At 32.1% G+C, this 23,691-nt stretch overlaps 1 protein-coding gene across 2 annotated transcripts in view; it reads right to left on the reverse strand.

Moving 5' to 3' along the window:
• Window positions 1–23,691, reverse strand: part of LOC114343996 (lachesin-like) — a 455,602-nt gene that overhangs the window by 164,769 nt on the left and 267,142 nt on the right. For both annotated transcript variants that reach the window (XM_050641201.1, XM_050641200.1), the window contains exon 4: window positions 16,638–16,845. In XM_050641201.1, the coding sequence (XP_050497158.1) occupies window positions 16,638–16,845 (208 nt within the window). The remainder of the gene's footprint in view (window positions 1–16,637; window positions 16,846–23,691) is intronic.

Below are 23,691 nucleotides of genomic sequence, written 5' to 3' on the forward strand. Positions count from 1 at the left end.
CCTTTGTACAGAGTAGATTGTAAATTTGCAAGTTTTCAAATAATAAAAAAACATTTAAACAATTAAAATAACTGAGCAGTTTCTTAACGAAAAGTCTTGGATATTAAATATTGTTTATTATTTTTATTTTATTTCAGTTATTTTAATTGTTTAAATGTAGTAAACTTTGTATCTAGGGCTTTTCGTCGTCTTCCTCGTTTTTCGAGAGATGTCGCTGTTTTGCGTCTCAATGGTGGAATCATTGCATCGCGGTGTTTTCCCTTAAATAGGCAGGCTGTTGATATTTGGTTTAGAGTTGTGACTGCATAGCTCCACTGAGGACGCGTACTATGCAGAAATAGCTATCTGGAGATGTTAGTCCAACTCTGAATCAAATAAAAACAAAAACTGCCTTTTCCTTCCTCATAAGTTCTTCTTGCGGTATCCTGCGGACAATAATACTAATAAACGGAAACCATAAAAGTCTTAGTGATTTCAGTTAATCTATAAAAATTTGTAAATTGTGGCAAAATTTATAAAAACTAATATTGTATTCTCTTAAAAGAGTATATATTTATGAAAAGTTTGCTGATATAAAAAATCGTCCCGTATACAATCGATTGTAGAATTTATGATCTGTATTAGGTAGTCTTCAGAAATATAAAAAGCCCTACTCCAAGAAAACAGAAGAAAAAATACCAGAAAACTGATAAGAAAAAAGATAAAGAGCTATAAATTTTTTATCAGATTACCATTGCGTACTTTTAAGAAGTCCCAATGTATTAGCCATTTCAGTTGCGATCGAACTTATCGATAGCATCTTTTTTATTTAAATGTAAATGAATTCTCGAGCTCACTTAAATGAATGACAAAAGGAGAAATACGCTTTGAATGAAAACAGTTCACAGGTTTCCTTTTAGGAATAAAACGCTCAAACCTCATAATCAACACTAGGGTTAGATGTATAGTCGTACTTGCCAATAAGATTTTCCGTAAATAAGAGCGCCAAACTATGCGTTTCTTAAGATTAAAATGTCTTTTATAATCGATATAAAGAAGAGTTTATTGCTATTTCTAATAAAGCAATAGAAATATTTACTTTATGCTTTATTTAAGGGGGGTGGGGTATGGTTTGAAATCAACATTTCAAGCACATTTTTGTGATTTTTTTTTAATTATGGTAGAATTATTTTATTTTTAAATTAAATAAACATTATTCAATACAATTCAAAGAGTATTCAAAAAAACTTCAAGCCAAAATATTGAAAACTAAGCCAACAGCAACAAATTTATGCAGACACCTCAAAAAAATGGATTTTGCAGTGGACACCAGAATTAGTCATTGGATTATAAGAAACAAAAAATTCAGAAAGATTTTATTAGCTTACGAGTTTCTTGAGGTAACGCTGTCTAGTTTTTTAGTTTTATTGATTTTTGAGTTTTTGAGATCACTTCGGAATCAAATAACGAAATATTTTGTAAAAAAGGTGAAAATCAACATATTTATTATTGTTAAACAAAAAATAAGCATAAAACAAAAAATATCTCAATAACGTTACCTCACGAAATGTCTAAATAAAATATATGCAAAATTTAAAAATCGGTTAAGTTACAAGTTACAATGCCTTTGAAAAAAGCAGTTTTGAGAATACGCGTTTAAAGTTTTGACAACTTTTATTTTCAATTTCTTTTGTGTCTGCCAAATCGTAAAGTGATGTACAGAGAAATATGTTTTTGAATCGCGGAGTAGTTTACAGAAGAGAAGAGGAACAGCTGGACTCTCCTTCGCAGGGGAAGTTTTCTCACTACGCTCAAAGCGCGAAACTGTTGCAAAGCGAGTCGAAGGTAGGGATATTTAACATGCTGTATTTCCGGTACTTTTGCTCCGATCAAAAAGTCTAAAATAATATCTGCCCAGACCAATTTTCTTTTTTAATTTATAAAAAAAACTATTTTTTTAAGTATTAATTAATTATAGTCAAAACAAGATTATATTGTTGTTTCTAATTGTTAACATACTAAACTACAATCAAATATTTTCAATGGGAAATATTTCTACATAAGACTATTCCCACCATACCAATTCAATCTGTCATTACCAACATATAACACTCATCTTTAGTAAAACCAAATCAAAAGTCTAATTTTCTTTCTGGGTCTCGTTCATGTTCCTTTCTCACTAATTTCCTCACAGATATCTCATACCCCCCAGCCCCTACTGTCATCATCATATTACAGTTTTGGTTTTTGGACCCTTAGGGATCCGGGCAGCCTGCGAGGTCTTTAGGAATTAGTCGCCTAAGTTTGAGCTTGTGCTTTCTTAATGATACGTCCCCCTAGATTATTTAAGACATTTTTACATCTCAGTCATCCCCATTGTGATTTCTTACACACTTACCTACACAAATTCCAACAGCTACCAATAAGTTAAATAAATTCGATAACTTTAAATCAACACAAAATTGCTTTTTTAAATCTTAGATCTTTTGATAAAAAGATTTGATTACTGAATTTAGTTCTTGAATACAAACTTTTGTGGAATGTGGTTTGCCTAACTAACTCTACTTACAGTATACGTGAATACATTTTTAACTATAACAACTAGTTTAATGAATTTTAAATGATAATTTTCACAATGGAGTGTGTTGTTACAACATTTCTAATTTTAACAAGCTGTACACCATAGTCTTTAAATATGACAGGTTAATTTTCAACTTCCTGTGGAACTGTCCTTTCTGTATTGTCATCGTTCGGAGGCCTCTATCCATTTCATTGTCACTTGCCGTCATACTTTCAACATGTGAACAAGTCAAATCCACAGCTCAGATATTACCTGGGGCAGATTAGCAAAATATTTTAAACATCCACGCTTAATGTAGCATTTAAAACCAATGTTTCCTTGACGGACTACTTTTACTGGGCTTTGGCCCACATATTTTTGTTAAATAATATCTTGGTGGTTAGCATGTACATTGCACGTGAGTATAAGCTATAATTTTTAACCGTAGTCAAAATTTCAATATCTTTGTATTATTTTATCAGGTTATATTCATTTTAGGTAAGCACTGATGATGACTGGTAAACCAGTCGAAAACTAGTTATGTGATTTTGATGTGGCCCTTTTGAGGGATTTTAAATATACCTTTTATACAGGATAAAACAATACATATATGGTGATACTAGTTTATGGTTGTGTTTTTATTACTAAGTTAACAAGTACATAATAATATACTTTATGCCCATTCAGACACCCATAAGCATAAAGACAAAAAAAATTTGGTAACTTCTTAATATGTAACAGTTATTTTAATATAAGTTACAAGATATGGAATTAAATTATTATAACTGCGTAACGTTATTTGGTGGAATTCATGCAAAACTGGCAATTTTGGAAAGATCCGGTAATAGATACATTGCCTGCAGCAAATCGCACCTCCGCTCAAAGAGTTTCATAACTCAGAAAAATTTAAAATCGGTTTTATTACACCTACGGCTCAATAAAACTATAAACTACTATCTCAGAAAGTGTCACGTCTATGGGTCAAATATTTATCGTTAGATGCCACCAGTGTCATTATACGATTATCCAAAATCAACGATGCACCGAACACAAATAGTGTCACATATCGACTTGTGCAAAGCATTTGTCCATCTAAGACCTAAGATGTGTATAAAGCGTCGTTTGTCGAGTTAAGACAGTATACGTGATTACTTTATTCAAAACTATTGCGTATATGCTCAAGAAAAGTGACACATTTATCACTTATTTATTTTTCTTTTTGGAGTATTTTGTGTTTAATATTGTTACTTGAATTTAAAGTTACATCATTAAAAAGTCTGTTAACCAGATAATAATAATGATATTATATTCTGTACTACAAGTGTCAGTTTTGATGAATAATATTTCGTAAATTTTTCGTTATTTTATCTGTATAGTGCCACAACTCAAAAAAAAAAATATTTTTTTAATTTTTTTAATATTTTTAATATACTTAATTCGCTATTTTATAGAGCTTCAAAAACCATTGTAACTGACTTATTATTTTGTATTTTGACAACCACACCCGACTTGGGCGTCGAAACGTTGATAAAATCATTTTTTTTTGGTAAAACTGTGGCTTATTTCCCATTGAAAATAGTTGATTATAAAAATGCCGCAAGGAAATAGCTTCAGAACAATACTAAATTACATATTAAATAATTTTTATCCAGTAAACAGATTGATGCAGTTCGACCTTATATCGGATCCTCTACTACAATTGATAAACATAAATTCAATTCTATTTTACCTAAAGAATTTCTTTATTGTAAAATCGTAAATATTCGCGATATATTTTATTATCACTTGTTTGTTTGAAATGAAATAGAACTATAAACTTTATGAGATCACAGTACAGTAGGCATAAATGTTTATGTACACTTTTTATCTTTGTAACATATATTTGCCTTTTTTACTTTGTTATCATTGTCGAAATATTTACGAAACCATCGTACTTTCAAACTTGGATGAAGAAGCTATATTTCAAACAATTCCTATTGTTCTTCTTCTTCTTCTTCAGGTACCATCTCCGCTACGAAGGTTGGAAATCATCATAGCTATTTTAATTTTTGAGGCAGTAGCTCTAAATAGTTGTTTTGAGATGCCATTCTCTTAGGTTCTTCAGCCATGAAATTCGTCTTTTTTGTATGCTTCTTCTGCCATCTGTCTTTCCTTGCATTATGAGTCGCAGAATGCCATACTTCTCGCCCCGCATCACATGTCCGAGATACTGTAGCTTTATTTCTTTAATTGAAAGTTGAACTTCCATCTCTTTATTTATTCTTCTCAGTACTTCATTGTTTGTAACTCTACCTACCCAGGAAACCGTCATAATTCTTCTATAGGTCCACATTGCAAAGGCGTTGTCGTCTCATGTCTCTACATTTAACGTCCATGATTTCCACTCCATAGTATAGTACACTGTATACGTAACATTTTGTTAGGAGTACTTTAAGAGCTATGTGTGTGTGAGAGAGAGATCCTGGCATCAGACAAAATCTATTTGCCACAAAACATGTAAATTCTTAATTATATTAAATGTTTTCATGTTGTCTATTTCTAAACAATAACATTTCTCTCGAATTTATTATTTATCAGAAGTCGGTTTGATACAAAAAAAAAACCTAAACACGTTTATTCGATATCTATAACGATATGATAAAATCACCAGTTGTAATACAGGTCCGTATTTAAGGATTTACTTAGTTTTGAATAATAAAGGAAATATGTCAAATCCGACTGCCGGGACTTCTGACTACAGGAGCGCCCAAATGGCAGTGACGGTTTAAGGCATCATGGAGCCCTAGGCGGCCATAAGAAGTAGGCCCCTTTATATCAACCATTTACTTAAAACAAATTTACAGATATTTATGTTGTTTTGGGAAGTAGTTACTCCAAAAATAAATAACGACAATGTAAAAAAGATCATTTTCCTTTTTTTTTACATTTCGCAACAACTTCTCATATTCCACAACTAATATGCTAAAGAAAAAAGGGATATTGTGTCGATATGCGATTTTGCCCTGGGTATGAGTGCCACCCATTCAGGGGTGAAAAAACATACATTCAAAATAATGGATAACTGATTAATTCTAAGTAACTATTGTTCTATCGAGTTTTTCACTAAATCAATACTTTTTGAGGAATTTGCGAGTGAATATGTTCATTTTTCAACAAAAACAAAACACCTTTTTTAGACGGTTTTTCTCAAATAACTCCAAAATTAAGTATTTTATCGAAGAAATATTCTTAGAAAAAATATATAGCGTATACAAAATTTTAAAAAATGGTGCATGTATGTATGAAGTATGTAGACCCAGTATAAGCAGAACTGGAGCTAATGAAAAGTAGATTCTTATTCGACAAATTCCAAGTCAAATATTTCAACGTAAATTACCAAGAAATGAAGCACTTTTCAGTGAAAAATCATCACAACTTTTTTAAAGTGTTAAAAAGTTTTATTTTTGTTTTTTTTAAACAAGTTTCAAGTATCAAAATTAAGCAAGTAAAACTTAAAATGATGTTGATTCCTTTTTTGGCACAAAAATCTTGAAAATTAATGAAAATCTTGAAAAAACTTATAAGTATATATTATATATATATATATATATATATATATATATATATATATATATATATATATATATATATATATATATATATATATATTTATATGATCTGTAAGTTTCACCGGTTCACAGTGCTTATGTTTCAAAACATTGGGATTTAAAGTAAAACAAATTTTTTGAAATTTTGAAGAAAAAATATCTTTTTTTCAAAATAACTTAAAAATTATTAATGGTACCAAAAATCTTAAAGAGTAAAAAATACAGGTATTTATTTTCTGAATATTTCAGATTTTTGCTTTTTTGGAAGATAAAAATTGGTTAAGCTATGACTGTTCAAAATTTGCATACTCTGGGAAGAGAATTTTTTATTTATTAAAAATTAATTAATGAAAATAGTTTCTATCCTTGTGGGATCGGTACTCACCGGAGGGACCGCAGACGTTCGGATACAATTAGCGTCTCTTTGCAAAAACAATGACGACTTTGCTAAGTAACAAGACATTTACTCAACACACACACTACCCACTACACTAGGTACCTGATTGGAAAAATCCACTGTACAATGCCAATGGCCATTAGTTGTCGAGGCATTAAGTTAAATAAAAAAAATTGCATACACTCGTGATTAGTGACTTGTTCAAGCACTTTCTAATACAGCCCTTTTATAAATAAGCACTTTATACCGATAAAACTTACAGAGCATATAAGCAATACATAATTAAAGTAGCTTGTGAAGCGGTAAGGATTAATTTCAAGTAGGGGGTTATTTTCACCAGTCTTTTTTGCCCAAAAAACGGGATCAACTTTATTCTGAGCGTCTCTTGCTTACTTTTTATGATAGAAATTTTTTTAAAAACAAGAATACTGCTTTTTTAAAACATTTAAACAAGTTATGATGAGTTTTCCATGAAAAGTGCTTCATTTTTTGATTATTTCACTTTGAAATATTCGATTTGGAATTTGACGAATAAGAACCTACTTTACATTATCCACAACTCTGCTTCTTCACATAAACCATTTTTTCAATTTTTAAAAGCTCTATTTTTGCTAAGAATATTTTTTCGATAAAATACTTACTTTTTGAGTTATTTGCAAAAAACCGTCTAAAAACGTGTTATTTTTGTTGAAAAATGAAGATATTCACTTGCAAATAACTCGAAATGTATTGACTTGATGAAAAAACTCTATTGAACAAAAGTTGCTTAGAATTAGTCAGTTCCGGACGTATTTTGACGGTATATTTTTTCACCCCCGAGAAGGGGTGGACTCAACCGTAGAGCAAAAACACACATTGGCACAATATCACTTTTTTATTTGACATGTTAGCTATGCTTATACCAAATTTCATGTGAATCCAAGCTCTTGTTTCAAATCCAAAGGTTCTTTAAAATCCGGAGGTTTTGCAATATTTTACCGTGAGTGAATGGACATAAGGCCCATCAGTGGGTAGAAATTGAAAAAAAACGTACCATACCAAAATAATTACCAGCTTTTATCAAAATTTGCTTGCAAAATTGATTACCAAATTGAGGGAATCATTAGAACATGGAATATAAAAATGCCTTTGAAGATAACTGCTTAATTTTTCTTGAAGTCGGTTGTATTTTTCTGATATTTGACAAAAGACAAAGAAAAAGACTGAGTTTGATTGGAAATCATAAATTAACCATTTTCTTTTTTTTGTCTCAGCTAGCCCTATTTGATTTTTTTTACATTTAAAATTTTTTTTAATAACTGCTTAATTAACGCATTTGTGTGGGATGCGGGCCCCATCAAGTGCGTGGGCCTTAGGCGGCCGCCTAGTCCGCCTAATGGTTAATCCGGCACTGCCAAATGGAAAACACTACTAAAACTTATTCTACTGCTTTGATTGGACAACAATTCCCAACGAAAGAACAAGCTATTGTATTCCCATCCATTGAAAACCTTAAACTTCAAGATTACCTGATTTCACTAGGAAAGTTGATCGAGCCCAAAAATATCCTATTTTCCCCAAGGCTTTCTAACAACAGAGTGTGTATGTACCTTGCAAACAAAAATTGAAAATTTCATGAATAATTATGGAGGATCTATAGAAATTAATAACCAAAAAGTCCAAGCACGCAAACTAATCACTCCAGCAGAAAGACTAATCCTGTCAAACGCTTGTCCCACCATTCCGCATGCTGTATTAATTCAAGAAATTGAAAAATTGGGCCTTCAACCCATGTCTTCCATGTCATTTCTCAAGATAAGCGCCGGTTTGCCGGAATTCAACCGCATTTATAGTTTTAGACGACAAATTTTTATCACACCACTGATTGCCCCAATACCTGAATCCATATTAATGAATTATGATAACACTAACTATAGGATTTATTTTGCACAAGATTCCTTGATCTGTTTTTCATGTAAAAGGCCAGGCCATACCGCAGCAAATTGCAAAAGAATCCAAGAATCAGTTTCTGAAAATTATAACCAAAGTCCCCACTCCCAATCATCTTCGCAACCCACACCTTCCCAAATACTTTCAACCAACCCCTCAAAAACTCCAACCTCACAACCAATTATCAATATAGATACAACCCAGTCTACACAAAATACCTCAAAACGCAGTTTGGATGACATTGTTACAGCTCCTCTAGCGCAAGATGCTAATTCAGAAAACCCGTCTTGAACCGTTTGTTAAACCTAATGATGCTCCAGCTAAAAAACCAAAAAAACATAAGGGAAAGACTCCAACTCACGTACTCATGGAACCGACCAAGGCATTTATCTCAGAGCAAAACCCTTCATTTGTTCTTGATTTTAATCAAATATCCGATCTATTTGAAAATGTTTATGGTACACAGGACCCAGTCAGCATCATAAAAAACTACACTAGCGAATTTGAAGCTTTAGTGAAAATGCTAACAGCAATATACCCGTATTTCAAACAAAGATCCATTAAAGTTAGATGTGCAAAAATAAGAAAGAAACTACTGCAGCATTTAGAGATGACTTACTCGGACACTGAGGCATCAGAGACTGAAAGTGAGTTTTCTCAAGAATAGAATCGTGAACTTCTGTAACAATCCCAAATTTCAGTTTTATTTATTATAAATGGGCATCTCATCTGCAACTGGTGATAGTGCGGAGTGTACGGAAACATTTACAAGTGCGGATGTGAAAGCGGCGGTCAAACATAAAGTGCGGTATATGTGGGAAGAAAAGCGGAAAATGTCATCGGCCAAGCTACTTAACATTTTAAACAATATTTAAAATACAAATGTAATGAAAATTATCGTTCGCTACTATTGTTTCGCTAATAGCCAATTTTAGCTGATGCGATTTTGTTAATAATAAAAAAAAATGCCCTTCTGATATTAGGTTTGAGAGCATTATTCAAATCTTTCAAATTAAATACTTTGTCAATATGGTGGCAACTGTGAGTACTTTTTGCGGCTATATCCTCAATTTCATTACCTTCGACTCCGCAATGTCCTTTCGTTCAAATAAACGAAACAGTTACATTATTTTGTTTAAGATCCATAATTATTTTTTTAATGTTCAAAATTAAGGCAATTCGGAATTGGTTTATAGGGTGACCGCTAATAGCTTGTAATGCTGATTTTGAGTCTAAAATTATTGCCACATTCGTGCATGTTTGAGTTGCACACCATTTTAGTGCCTTTTCAATAGCAAATGTCTCGGCGGTAAAAATGGAATAATAATTTGAGATTCTGTACTTTTCAATATGATTTATGTTTGAAACAAAAAATGCCGAACCTGTATTTAGCTCCGTTTTTGACCCATCTGTATATATTTTAGTTAAGTTCGACCCGAAACCATTCACAATGGATTTTATCATCGCTTGGTTTAAGATATTACAATCTGAATACCGAGGGAATATGGTGACAGGTTTGTCAATTATAGAATCGAAACTGTGTGCATACAATGGTATTTTATTAAGTTTAACAATATCATTTTGAGATAAGTTTGTATCAATAAATACATCTGCCAAAGGAGGAGAGTTTTTCTTTTTCCAATAATGATTTGTCAAATTCTCAATTACAAGAAAGTTAATTTTTGCGATCAAATCACTGTTGTAACATCTATATTTTAATAGACTTTTATTTGCTAAAAACTGTCTTCGAAAACTAAGAGGAAGTTCTTGAGACTCTGCCAGAATGGCATGATTTGGTGAAGATGCCATGGCTCCCAAACATATTTTCAGAGCTCTATATTGTATTCGATCAAGAGTAAGTTGGTTCATATTGGAGGTAGAACCATAGAGAGTACACCCATAATCCAAAATCGAGCAAATATAAGACTTGTGGAACATTAAGGAAATTTGTTGATCCGCGCCCCAGCTCTGTTTGGAGAGAAAGCGCAGAAGATTAATTATTCCCTTTTCACATGTTTGTTTGACATACTTAATGTGACTGGTCTATAGAAGTTTACTATCTATAATTATACCTAAATATTTATATTCTTTTACGATAGGAATAGTGTATTTACCTATAGAGAAATTATCGACTAACTGATATCTGTGCCTTGTGAAACACATCACGCTGTCTTTTCTGGTGAAACACTAAAACCCTTTATATCTTTTAATACTTTAAGAGCTAATGTTAAATATTTGCTACACAGGACCTTTTTCATAAAATTAAAACTTGCTTTTTCGATTTTGACTTTAATTTCTGCAGTGTAGTCATTATCTTCTGTTATAAGTGTTTTTTTTATTTACAAAATTGCATCAACCACTAAGGGTCATTAGCATGGTACAATAATTACATAAATGGCTAAAATGTTACATTAAATTTTGTGAACGAGTCTTGCATTTTTTAAAAAGTTTATAGTTCTGTCGTTATTTAAAGCCGGGTCCAGACACGTGTAATGTAATGCGTAACGTAACGTGTAATGAAACGCGAATTCTGCGTTTGGACGGCACTGCGAGCATTACATGTACATACCATTCGTGCTGGAGCTCGCCGGGACCCGGCACCAGTCGGTTTTTTCGTGAACACAAAGGCGCTCGCAGCACTCGTTTGGACGGCGTTCTTGAAAGTTGTATGTGTGGCGAGCAATCGCTTGACGAATCTACCTGCTTATACCAACAAAACCCCGGTATTTGGGATCCAAAAAATTTTTTCGAGAGTAAATAACTAATTCTGCTGTATGTATTTTAATAGGAAAATATGTACCTACATAAAATGCTTCATATCTACATATCGCATGCATTTCATGTTTATTAATAGATGCGTGCACAGAAAACGTAATTTGGTTTTTTAATAAAATAGGTTAAATTGCTGTAGCATTGACATAAAAAGGCCCAAAACCATATAAATATATATGTATGTATGTACATACATACGTATATATATGTAGGTACATCGTATGTACTATTATCAATATTATAATTATATTTAGTACATTTATTAGCCACCAATGATCGGTTATTAGAATATCCCAGCTATAGTACTATTTTTGATTGGCACGAAGGCTATAAAACAGTATTGCTACCTGAGAACTATTCTAAATGAGCAGTGGAGCAATGTACAAATGTACAGGAAATAAAGTGCCGCATAGGAAAGGCAAGAACGGTGTTTAACGAAATGAGCTCCCATAACATATCCCTAAATACAAAAATGAGACATTTGAGATGTTACGTTTTCGCTGTATTATTGTACAGGGCGGAGGCATGGACGCTTACAGACACCACTATTAAAAAACTTAAAGCATTTGAGATGTGGCTTTATAGATTACAGTATCTGGGACACGTTATGAGAAATCAGTACTCCCTGCTGCAGTTCATATTGCAAAGTAAAGTCAAAGGTAAGCGAGGATCCGGTAGAAGGAGAATATCATGGCTGAGGAATTTGAGAACATGGTTAAAGAAAACCTCAAGGAACTGTTTCGAACCGCAGCGAGCAAGGTTATGATTGCCAATATGATTTCTTTCATCCGAAACGGATAGGAACAAGAAGAAGAAGAATATGAATCTCTTGTTGTCAAAAATCTTAATGTTAGTGCCAGTCTATCTTGTGAAATTTCAGATTTCATGACAGTATCTTGTCTTAATATTTTAGATGCAATCTACCTATGTTAATAAATATTCAAAATCAGTAAGCGGCATCCGGGTAAAGTTTTAATATTGGCCACTCATTTGCTGAGATTTTAGTTCCTCAAGTAAACTAGATTAGTCCAGAAAGCCACTGCGCGTCCGCTAGGAAAAATATTCTAATTCGGATTTTTTGCACAATCTTACTCAAAAAGGACTCCTTTTAACAAATTTGCATGTTGCCAGGACCAAAAGGTGGTCAAAATTTTTTTAAACGTTTTTCGTTGTTTTTTTCCTAAAATTATTTTTTTTTGCATGGAAAAAAGTTTTTTTAGGTTTTTTGTATCATTCCAAACAGAAAAGGTCTTCAGTGACTTTTCTCTAAAAATGATAGTTTTTGACAAATAAGCGATTAAAAATTGAAAAATTGCGAAATCGGCCATTTTTTACCCCCAAGAACTATGTAAAAACTAAAAATTTGAATGTTACCAAGGTAGATAGATATTCTTTAAACATTGATTGATGAAATCCCGAAGGGTTTTTTGCAATATAATATTCAAAACTCCTTTGTTTTTTAATTGCTAATCAAGCGTGCGCGACACTATTTTCCACCGACAGTATGGTGCAAATGAAAGGAATAAATTCGTTATTTCGTAAACCGGCAACTTTAAGGAAAAATCCCGAAACAGGTCGATTTTTATTTTTAAGTTATGATATTGTGGTATATATGGTATACTAGTGACGTCATCCATCTGGACGTGATGACGTAATCGATGATTTTTTTAAATAAGAATAGGGGTCGTGTGCTAGCTCATTTGAAAGGTTCTTCAATTATCTATTCAGTAATATAAACATTTACATAATTATTTATACAGGGTGTCCAAAAAATGTTTATTAAATTAAATTATTTGACAAAAAAAGAAGTAGAAGGACACCCTGTATAAATAATTATGTAAATGTTCACATTAATTCACATTACTGAATAGAGAATTGAAGAACCTTTCAAATGAGCTACCACACAACCCCTATTCTCATTTAAAAAATCATCGATTACGTCATCACGCCCCGACGGATGACGTCACTATTATACCATATATGCCACAATATCATAACTTAAAAATAAAAATCGACCTGTTTCGAGATTTATCCTTAAAGTCGCCGGTTTACGAAATAACGAATTTATTCCTTTCATTTGCACCATACTGTCGGTGGAAAATAGTGTCGCGCACGCTTGATTAGCAATTAAAAAACAAAGGAGTTTTGAATATTGTATTGCAAAAAACTCTTCGGGATTTCATCAATCAATGTTTAAAGAATATCAACCTGCCTTGGCAACATTCAAATTTTCAGTTTTTCACTTAGTTTTTGAGGGTTAAAAATGACCGATTTCGCAATTTTTCAATTTTTAATCGCTTATTTGTCAAAAACTATCAACTTTAGAGAAAAGTCACTAAAGACCTTTTCTGTTTGGAATGATCCAAAAAATCTAAAAAAACTTTTTTTCATGCAAAAAAAATAATTTTAGGAAAAAAACAAAAGAAAAACTTTTAAAAAATGTTTGACCACCTTTTGGTTCTGGCAACATGCAAATTTGTTAAAAGGAGTCCTTTTTGAGTAAGATTGTGCAAAAAATCCGAATTAGAATATTTTTCCTAGCGGATGCGCAGTGGATTTCTGGACCTTTTCTGATACAAAGCAGTTTTCCACCATTGACGCACCGAACGTTATTTCCGGTCTTCAGTTAGTAAATATATACAAATAAAAGCGGTATAGTATTTTTACTACAAAAACGTTATTACGTAGGTCAAAATTTTTGACGTAAGAGAACTGTCAAAACATTAGAATGTGACTTTTAATTATTGCCATGTTTATTATAAACATGGCAATAATGAAAAGTCACATTCTAATGTTTTGACAGTTCTCTTACGTCAAAAATTTTGACCTACGTAATAGCGTTTTTGTAGTAAAAATAGTATACCTGCTGTCACGGCATCCCTATTCTGCTGTTCGTAGCAACTGAGTGGAAACCAAGATTCGTTAAACGATTCGTATGGACGTTCGTGTGACGTCCACACTGTTGATGCTAAATTACACGTAATCTTACATTACACGTTACACGTGTCTGGACCCGGCTTAACCCGTTTAGGCACTCTTTGGATGTAGTCGGTAATCCAACTTGATGTCGCTCTAGGGTGTATAAAGGGCAGTCCACTAGCACATGGTTCACTGTAGTTACACTATCACAACTGTAGCAAATGGGAACTTGTTCGCCGCTTAGAAGGTAATCGTGTGTTAACTTCGTGTGGCCTATACGCAATCTAGAGATGCATACTTGGACTCGTCGCTTGCGTGGGAGATTGTATACAGCTACCTCTTCTTTAATACTCTTCATAGATGTCTCTGAATTGCTCCAGTGAAGTTGCCAATTCTCACTTATTTTGTTTTTAAAATGTTGCTTCAGGTCGCTATGAACGCATTTAGTAACTAATGTTGATTGTGGATTTTCTGTTGCCTCCCTTGCTAACTGATCAGCTTTTTCATTTCCAGTTATACCACAGTGTGACGGAACCCAAAGAAATTTAACAAATCGATCGTTTTCTTGACATCTCATTAGTTCTGACTTTATAAGCAATAAGATGGGATGTTTTGCGTATAACTGTTTCATAGAGCTGAGGGCACTTAAAGAGTCGGTTATTATCAAAGAATTTTTTATGTTTTTATTGTTTACAAATGTTATTGCTTGCAAAATAGCAAGAAGTTCTGCTGAAAATACGGTTGATCTAAGGGACAGTGAGAAGGAGAAGTCTTGGTGTAAAGTTGTAAAAGAAGCCCCTACCCCATTGTCAGATTTAGACGCATCTGTAAAAATGTCTGTTATAAGTAAAGACCGGATTATATGTTCCTGTTTTGACTGAAATATGTGCATATATATGTCTGAAATATGAGTAAAATATGTTGAAAACATTCCCTAGAAGTTTAATATATGTTCCAAATATGTGGAATATGTGAAAAACATTTTAAAGTAACAAGAAAATATGCATTAAAAAATGTATAGAACTTTTATTAAATAACGGTAAGTACATATTATAGTGACAAAATTAACCTAAATATACCAATGTATACCTATCTAGTACCTATTACTATTACTTACGTTTCTACATTTTATTCCTTCTTATAATCAAATGTTTTTCAATATTTTCAATAGTAAAATTATGTCGCCTATCCGTTAGTAGTAATTTTTATGTTGAAAATCTTTGTTCAGCATCAACTGATGTGATTGGTGCAAATTTTATAACATTAACAATCTCCGCATTTAAATTGGTATCAACATCAAAATCGCCACAAATAATTTGGTTTGCTTCCTGTAATAATAATTTTAAATCACTATTTTTCTGTAAAGTTTCAATTCATTTTTTATTTATTGTTTGTCCAATTTTTCCAGAAACTTCTTCAGCGTTTTCCTTAAATTTCTGAATTAAATTAAGAGACTCTTGTAGTGAAAACGATTCAGTTTTAAGATTGAGGATGGTTTTATAAACAAATTCATAATTGGATTTAATAAAACAAAGCTCATTGTGCAGTGATCTGTTTTCTAAAATTGATTTGCATTTTGAAATCGCACCAATATTTGTTTCTTCAAAACCTAAAATTAGTTCTTTTATAGGGAGAAAATGTTCCGCATAAAAACAGGCAGCTTTTAAATATGTTCCCAAACTTGTGATTATAGGCTCCGGTAGCAAAGGAGTATTTGGTAATTTTTCTTCATATATCTGAATCTTTAAAGGCGATTTTAAAAATATTTTCTTCACGTTGCTAATTAAACTATTATGTAGGAAATAAATTTCGAATTTCTTCCGCCACTCTGTTTAAACCATGCGCCAAATACGTCACATGATTTAAATTGGGATATAAAACTTTTAGTTGTTGGCCAGCTTTGACCATGTATGACGCAGCATCGGAAATCATAAGCAAGATTTTGTTAGTTGGAACAATGTCGGGAAGGAAAAAGTTCATGAAAGCATCATTTATAAACCTAACCATTGTTACATGGTTAACTGTGTCAAGCTGTTTACAGCCAAAAATATGTCAAAATATGCCAAAATATGTTAAAAATATGCCAAAATATGTCAAACGGTCGAAAATATGTCCAAACCATCAAAATATGTTAAAAAACCGAAAATATTCTAAATATGTAAAATTAAATTAGTGTCAAACGCCTTTAATTATCATAATTCGTCCACATCCTGAAGCGTTTGATTGTATCTTTGATGGTTATCGATATGCAAAAAACATATAATCCGGTCTTTAGTTATAAGTGTTCCTAGGTAGATAAGTGTACTTTTTTGCTCTTTCGATCTACTATCAAGATTTCGTTAGTATTATGGTTTTGTTTACTAATTTTCATTAAATAATTTTTATTCATTAAACAGATCTGTGCAGTTCAATCTTATATCGTATTTTGGACTATTGTGCATGTTTCACAAAACACTTAAACGTTTTTGTTGCAAACAATAAAAAGTCAACTTACCAACGACATGCAGGAATCCAAATCTCGTTTTAGCCGTGACAGTATTGATTTGACACATATAACGGCCTTTATCTTCCTCTTGGACATTGTTGATATGTAGGAACCAAGTTCTGTGCTTGTCGTGAGTGACGCTTATCCGTGGATTCCTTGTTATTACGTGATTGTGGACTGTCAAGATTGCTGATTGCTCAAAATGCATCCAAGCAACCTAGAACAAACCAAACAATAAAAGTTATAAGTATCTGTGACAAATGAAAATATGTGTGTATTGTTTTTTTTTTTTTTTTTTTTTTTTATTGAAAATTTACCGCATCCACCAAGAGGTGATTAGCGGGAATACAGTGTAGGCGTACAGTTCCAATAACTTACAATCTATAATATAATTCTATGAGTTTTAAATAATTATCGATATTATTATCTATAATTACAGTATGTATCTTAAATTAAGAATACAGTGTAGGTATAACTTCCAGTAATTTAGATTCTATAATACAGCCCTATACATTTTAAATAGTTTGCGATATTGTCATAGTAACCATCTGTGCTTAAGAGTGTGTTGATGTTGTTAGGAATGTTGAATCTGATTCGTTCATTTGTAAAAAGTGGACAGTCAATTAAAAAATGTTTTACATTGTTTATTTCGTCACAAATTTTACATTTAGGGGGATCGTCTCTTGTAAACAGGTGAGAGTGCGTGTATCTTGTGTGACCTATACGCAGACGTGTGATAACAGTTTGAAGTTTTCGGGCTCGTATTCTCGATAGCCGCGGGTAAACATTATCCTTGATTGTTCTTAAAGATGTCTGTGAATATTTCCATTCTTGGTTCCATTTACACGTGATTAGATTTCTAAAGGACGATTTTATGTCACTCGCGAGATTTCGACACTCCGTTACCTCTGTTTCGACACTTTCCGACACTTTACGGGCGCACTGATCTGCTGCTTCGTTTCCATCGATACCAATATGAGATGGGATCCATATGAAGGTAATGCGTCTGGAATTTTCTTGAGCCTCTTCTAGTTCAGATTTTACCATTTTCTCTAGGGGGTTTTTAGGATACACATGATTTAAAGTTTGTAAAGCACCGAGTGAATCACTTAGGATCAAGCATTTTGGTATTTTGTTTTTGTTGACATGTTCAAGGGCTTTGAGTATTGCATAAAGTTCAGCAGAAAAAATACTGAAATATTTGGGAAGTCTAAAATGATATTGGTTGTTAGGGGTTACATATGCAGCACCTTGAAGCATGGGTAAACGATGGAACAGTCCATCAATATTCCACTGTAATATAGAGTTGAAAATTAGGCATCGGAGGAAGATAATTCACTGTCAGTGATATCTTTACCTAGATAGTGATTCAATTTATTTTTAAGTCGGGTGAAGCGATGTTTCGTAGTTTTGTCTGATAGGTATGGGTAAGATATGGTTAATAGGTTTATTAAACCGGGGAGATCGGTTGTGTATTCCTGGATAATTTCTATAGGTGAATTGTTACCTTGGGTATTTTCAATTAGCATTATTAGCTGATCATAGTTTAATGGGAGTGTTGTGGAATTTTTATTCATGAAAAATTTAAGTGCGTCAGGAGTAGGTGCTGTGCGTTTAGGTTTTTTGGGCTTTTGGATGTTGGTTTGACGTGGTGTTTGAGGGAGAGCAAACGTTGGATTATTAGTATTCAGATTTTCGATGGGAGGGGATAACGTTTCGTCAATACTTCTTTTCACAGATGTACTGGATGATTCTCCTATGATTCCGAGTGAAGCTTGTTGAACCATTACTTCAGAGGTTTTTTCACATGGATTTTTAGTGGGAGTGTTCTCTTCGGTGGGAATTATTTTGCTCGCTTCAGAAGTTGGCAGTAGGGTTTGAGGAGTAGAAGAAATTGAAGAAGGTTTTTGAATATTTATGTTGTTTGGATCACCGTCTTCAGCTTGATGTGATTCAGTATGGGAGAAAAGTTGTGTGTTCTGTTGCTGTGGCGTAGATTCGGTGGTGGTGGTTAGGTCATAAGAGATAGTAGAGTTTTGAGATAACACATTGTCTGTCACAAGTTGTGTATGCTGTTGCTGTGGCGTTGATTCGGTAGTGGGAGTTGGGTCATGAGAAAGAGTAGAATTTTGTGATAACACATTGTCAGATGAAGTATTGGGGCAATTTGACGCAGCGTGTCCAGCCTGTTTGCATACGAAACATTCCATCTTGTCCGTTGAAAGAAAAATTCTATTATCATTGCCTTCAAATGAAATTAATAAGAAGGTGTGAAGCTCGAAATTATCAGAGGGTGAAAAGACATACACTTGGCGGCGGAAACTGAGGATGTGGGAATATTCATCACCTGGAATTCCTGCTCTAAGGAAAGACACTGGGGAGGCTATTTGAAGACCAAGACTCTTGATTGCATTTTCTGCAAGTTGGTGGGGAATATAAGGAGAGATATTCGAGATTAATATTCTTTTTGTCGGGGAGACAAGTTTCCTAATACTTAAAATTAGGGATCCGATTTGGATAGTTGGGTGGGACTTCAGAAGTTGATCAACGAGATTTGGGTTGGCTAGATATATGCAGATTCTATTATTTGAGATTCTGGAAGCAAAGGAAATATTTTTTGGTCCGATGACATCACCAATAGCTTTAACGTAATCTAGAAGTTTAAGGTTTTCTTCTGCGTGAAGGACTATGGCTTGCTCTTTTTTGGGTAGGGATGGTGGTTTCGGCGAAGATTTTGCAGCGTTTACGTACGACATTGATGTAGTAGCTTGAGTATTTGTAGCACTTTGAAGGGCCATGGTTGAGGTAGAAACTGTAGGATTACTGTGTATGTTTGTACTTGTCATGCAGATACAGACAATAGCTTCGTGTTATATTTTTTCTTTAAATGGTTCTGGTATCAGAATTGCATTCAAAGCCATTATGCTGGATGGTCAGCAAGAACCAGCAAACTGGTGAAACCAGCCGCTGGTATGCACTTTTTATAAATTAAATACAATTTATAATGGTTTAATAATATAAAGAAAGCAATACGTACAAATTTTGTCCAGAAATCACTTTTTAAAATACACTATTAAATCGAAATCAAATACACTAATTACTACTGATAAGGTAAACTAGATTTTAATTATACTTGGCACAGGTCTTACTCGTATGAATGCTAGAACAAGACTCCTGTGTGTATTGTTACTTTTGTTATTATTTGAAGAGAAAATAATTTTAATGGTGTAAGACGCCTATTTTATTAACAAACATTAATCTTGACTATAATTCTATTTATTCAAAACATTTTCTTAAACATTCATTCAATGTTATAAAAGTTTAAACCCGTTTTTATTAAACTACATACTCTTTTCCAACTAAGAAAAAACTTTTTGATTATTTATAAAAAAACTAGATATTAGGTCTCTGTAACTTTAAAAACTACCCCCTTTTTATACAGGGTGAGTCATGAGGAACTGTACATACTCCTACCTCGTATAGAGGCCCCTATGGGGAATAACAAATGACCATTAAAAAGTATCTGCTCCCATTGTTTAATAATATACAGGGCGAGTTTCGCATTTTGTCAGAAATTTGTATTCGTCATAATTTTTGAACGGTCAGATCGATGTGTCTCTTATTTTGGTCAATAGTTAAACTATTGCCACCTAATCAACTGATTTATTCAAACTAGAAAAAAATCAGGCCCGGATTTAAAAAATAATTTCGTTTTTGTCTTAGAAAAAATTTCACCCTGTATACGCTTTTTGAAAACTCTAATATGATTTTTACAACTTAGACAAATAGGCAATTAAAATGGCATATTTATTTTTTTCCCCACACGATTACTTAATTTTTTATAAAAAAAAATCAAATTTGACTATGAATAATTAAAAGTTTGGTAAAGAGAACCATAGATTAAAAAAAATAACTTTTATTACAAAAATGAATTTTTTTTTTGAACAAATATTTAATTTATGTTATCACCCAATCAACTGATTTATTCAAACTAGAAAAAAATCAGGCCCGGATTTAAATAATTAGTTTGTTTGGGTCTTAAAAAAATTTCACCTTGTATACGTTTTTTCAAAACTCTAATATGAATTTTACAAATAAGACAAATAGGCAATTAAAATGGCATATTTATTTTTCCCCACACGATTACTTATTTTTTTATTAAAAAATCAAATTTGACTATGCATAAAAAGTTTGGCAAAGTTTTTGCATAGATTTAAAAAATTAACTTTTTTTACAAAAATTAATTTACAAAAACAACGTTTTTCTTAAAATTAAAAGTTTTACCATTTTTTTTTTCTATAACACGTCTAGATTTAAAACTTCCCATAACACTTCTTTTGGACTCTATAGTTTAACATAGACGTGATCAAATTGATAAATTTTAAATTTTTCCACCTAATTTTTGTGATTTACAAGTTTGCAACTTTTACAAGAAGAAGACTGAAAGTCTACAACAATTTTCATAGTCTTCACAATGGTAAGAGGTATGTGCTGTAAAAATGTCAGAAAAAAATATTAAAATGGAACAGAGTTGTAGCGAGTTAAACCGTGAGTTCATTTTTTTTTTCATTTTTAGGTTAAAATTCCGATTTTGACAAATTTGATTTTTTAATAAAAAAATTAACTAATCGTGTGGGGAAAAAAATAAATATGCCATTTTAATTGACTATTTGTCTTATTTGTACAATTCATATTAGAGTTTTCAAAAAGCATATACAGGGTGAAATTTTTTCTGAGACCAAAACGAACTAATTTTTTAAATCCGGACCTGATTTTTCTCTAGTTTGAATAAATCAGTTCATTGGATGGTAACATAAATTACTTATTTGTTAATTTTTGTAATAAAAGTTATTTTTTTAAAATCTATGGTTCACTTTACCAAACTTTTAATTCATAGTGAAATTTGATTTTTTAATAAAAAATTAAGTAATCGTGTGCGGAAAAAAATAAATATGCCATTTTAGTTGCCTATTTGTCTAATTTGTAAAATTAATATTAGAGTTTTCAAAAAGCGTATACAGGGTGAAATTTTTTCTAAGACCCAAACGAACTAATTTTTTTAAAGCCGGACCTGATTTTTTTCTAGTTTGAATAAATTAGTTGATTAGGTGGTAATAGTGTAACGATTGGCCAAAATAAGAGACACATCGATCTGACCGTTCAAAAATTATGACGAATACAAATTTCTGTCAAAATGCGAAACTCGCCCTGTATATTAATAAACAATGGGAGCAGACACTTTTTAATGGTCATTTGTTATTCCCCATAGGAGCCTCTATACGAGGTAGGAGTATGTACAGTTCCTCATGACTCACCCTGTATAATATGGGAAAATGAACGAGAAAATAAGACGATTTTTCGATTTTTCTAGAAATATCCATATAGCCGCGTCAAAATATATCAAATTATGTATTTTAAAGGCTTATTGTCTAGTTTTGAGTCTTAAGGATAGAATCCATTTTGAACTTTTCCCAAAAATCTGTACCGGAGGGAGGTCCATAGATTGTCCTACAGTAAAAAACACACTTTTTGCAAGACGCCATCTACAGCAGTAAAGAAAAATTAAAGTCACAAAAAAATTATGTACTCAAACTTATATTTATTTTTTGTGGACCTTAAGAAGGTATTTGAAAGGGTGAAATTAAAGGACGTTATCCATTTATTGTCCGCAAGAGGAATACCTCAAGGAATGATTAAAACGATCGAAAATATCTACTAGAACGACACAGCAAAAGTAAAAATAGAAGAAGAACTTCTTCTTCTTTACGTGCCATCTCCGCGACGAAAGTTGGCAATCATCATTGCTATTCTAACTTTTGACACTCCAGCCCGAAAGAGTTCAGTTTAGCTATATCCAAACATTCTTCTTCTACCTATGCTGCGCCTTCCTTGAATATTTCCCTGCATTAATAATTTTAGGAGTTCATATCTGTGACCACGTGTTATATGACCAAAATATTGCAGTTTTCGTATTTTGTTGGAATCCAATATCGCCCTGCTGTTCTCTATTCTTCTTAGTACTTCTTCATTGGTTATTCTGTCTGTCCAGGAGATTCTCAGCATTCTTCGATATGTCCACATTTCAAATGCTTCCAATCTTCTAGGAAGAAGAACTAACTAACCCAATTATTCTGGTCTCTATTATTCAACATGATCATGGATGAAATAATAAAAATAGTAAAACAAATAAAAAAATATGAAAAATTAATTTTTAAGAGACGCTTTTCTTTAGTTACGAGTGACTAAAATTAAAAATATTATAAAAAAATCAACTAAAAATAAAAAATAAAAAAAATTCAAACTCGAAGGAATATTCTAAAAAAACTGTTAGACGGATTAAATATACAAAAATCTCAAACATTCGTTAAAAAATTGAAAAAATCTAACACATTCGTTAAATAAAAGCGTGAGGCGAAAGCCATCTATTCGATGAAGAAGCGCCCCACGCTTTTCTTTAACGAATGTGTTAGATTTTTTCAATTTTTTAACGAATGTGTGAGATTTTTGTATATTTACTCCGTCTAACAGTTTTTTCGAATAATGCTTCGAGTTTGAATTTTTTTATTTTTTGCTTTTTAGTTGATTTTTTATAATATTTTAAATTTTAATCACTCGTAACTAAAGAAAAGCGTTTCTTAAATTTTTTTTATATTGTTCTATTTTTTACTTTTTAGTCTTACACTTTTCAAACATTAAAATATATTGTCATGTTTATTAAAATATATGTCTAAAACATATGATGTACAAACATGAAAAGTAGTCGGAATCGGTAAAAAATTTGAAATTTTATTGTTTATTTATGAAGCACAACTTAAACAATTAACGTAAAAAGTGAAATTATGTGTAGTTCATATAATTAGCTACAATCTGTAAAAGTTTCAAGTTTCTTCATTGTAAAAAATAAGAGAATTTAAGCATTTTCCATTAAAATCGTTTTTTTTTATTTAAACAATTATTAATAAACATAAAAAAAATTTATTGACTATTCGCGTATTGTTCCCGCGAATGCATATGACTGCAAATTTTCATTCATTTGCATTGAAGAAAAGGCAGTCAAATTAAC

The sequence above is a fragment of the Diabrotica virgifera genome, chromosome 10 (genome assembly GCF_917563875.1).
Source record: "Diabrotica virgifera virgifera chromosome 10, PGI_DIABVI_V3a".
NCBI classification, from domain to species: Eukaryota; Metazoa; Arthropoda; class Insecta; order Coleoptera; family Chrysomelidae; genus Diabrotica; species Diabrotica virgifera.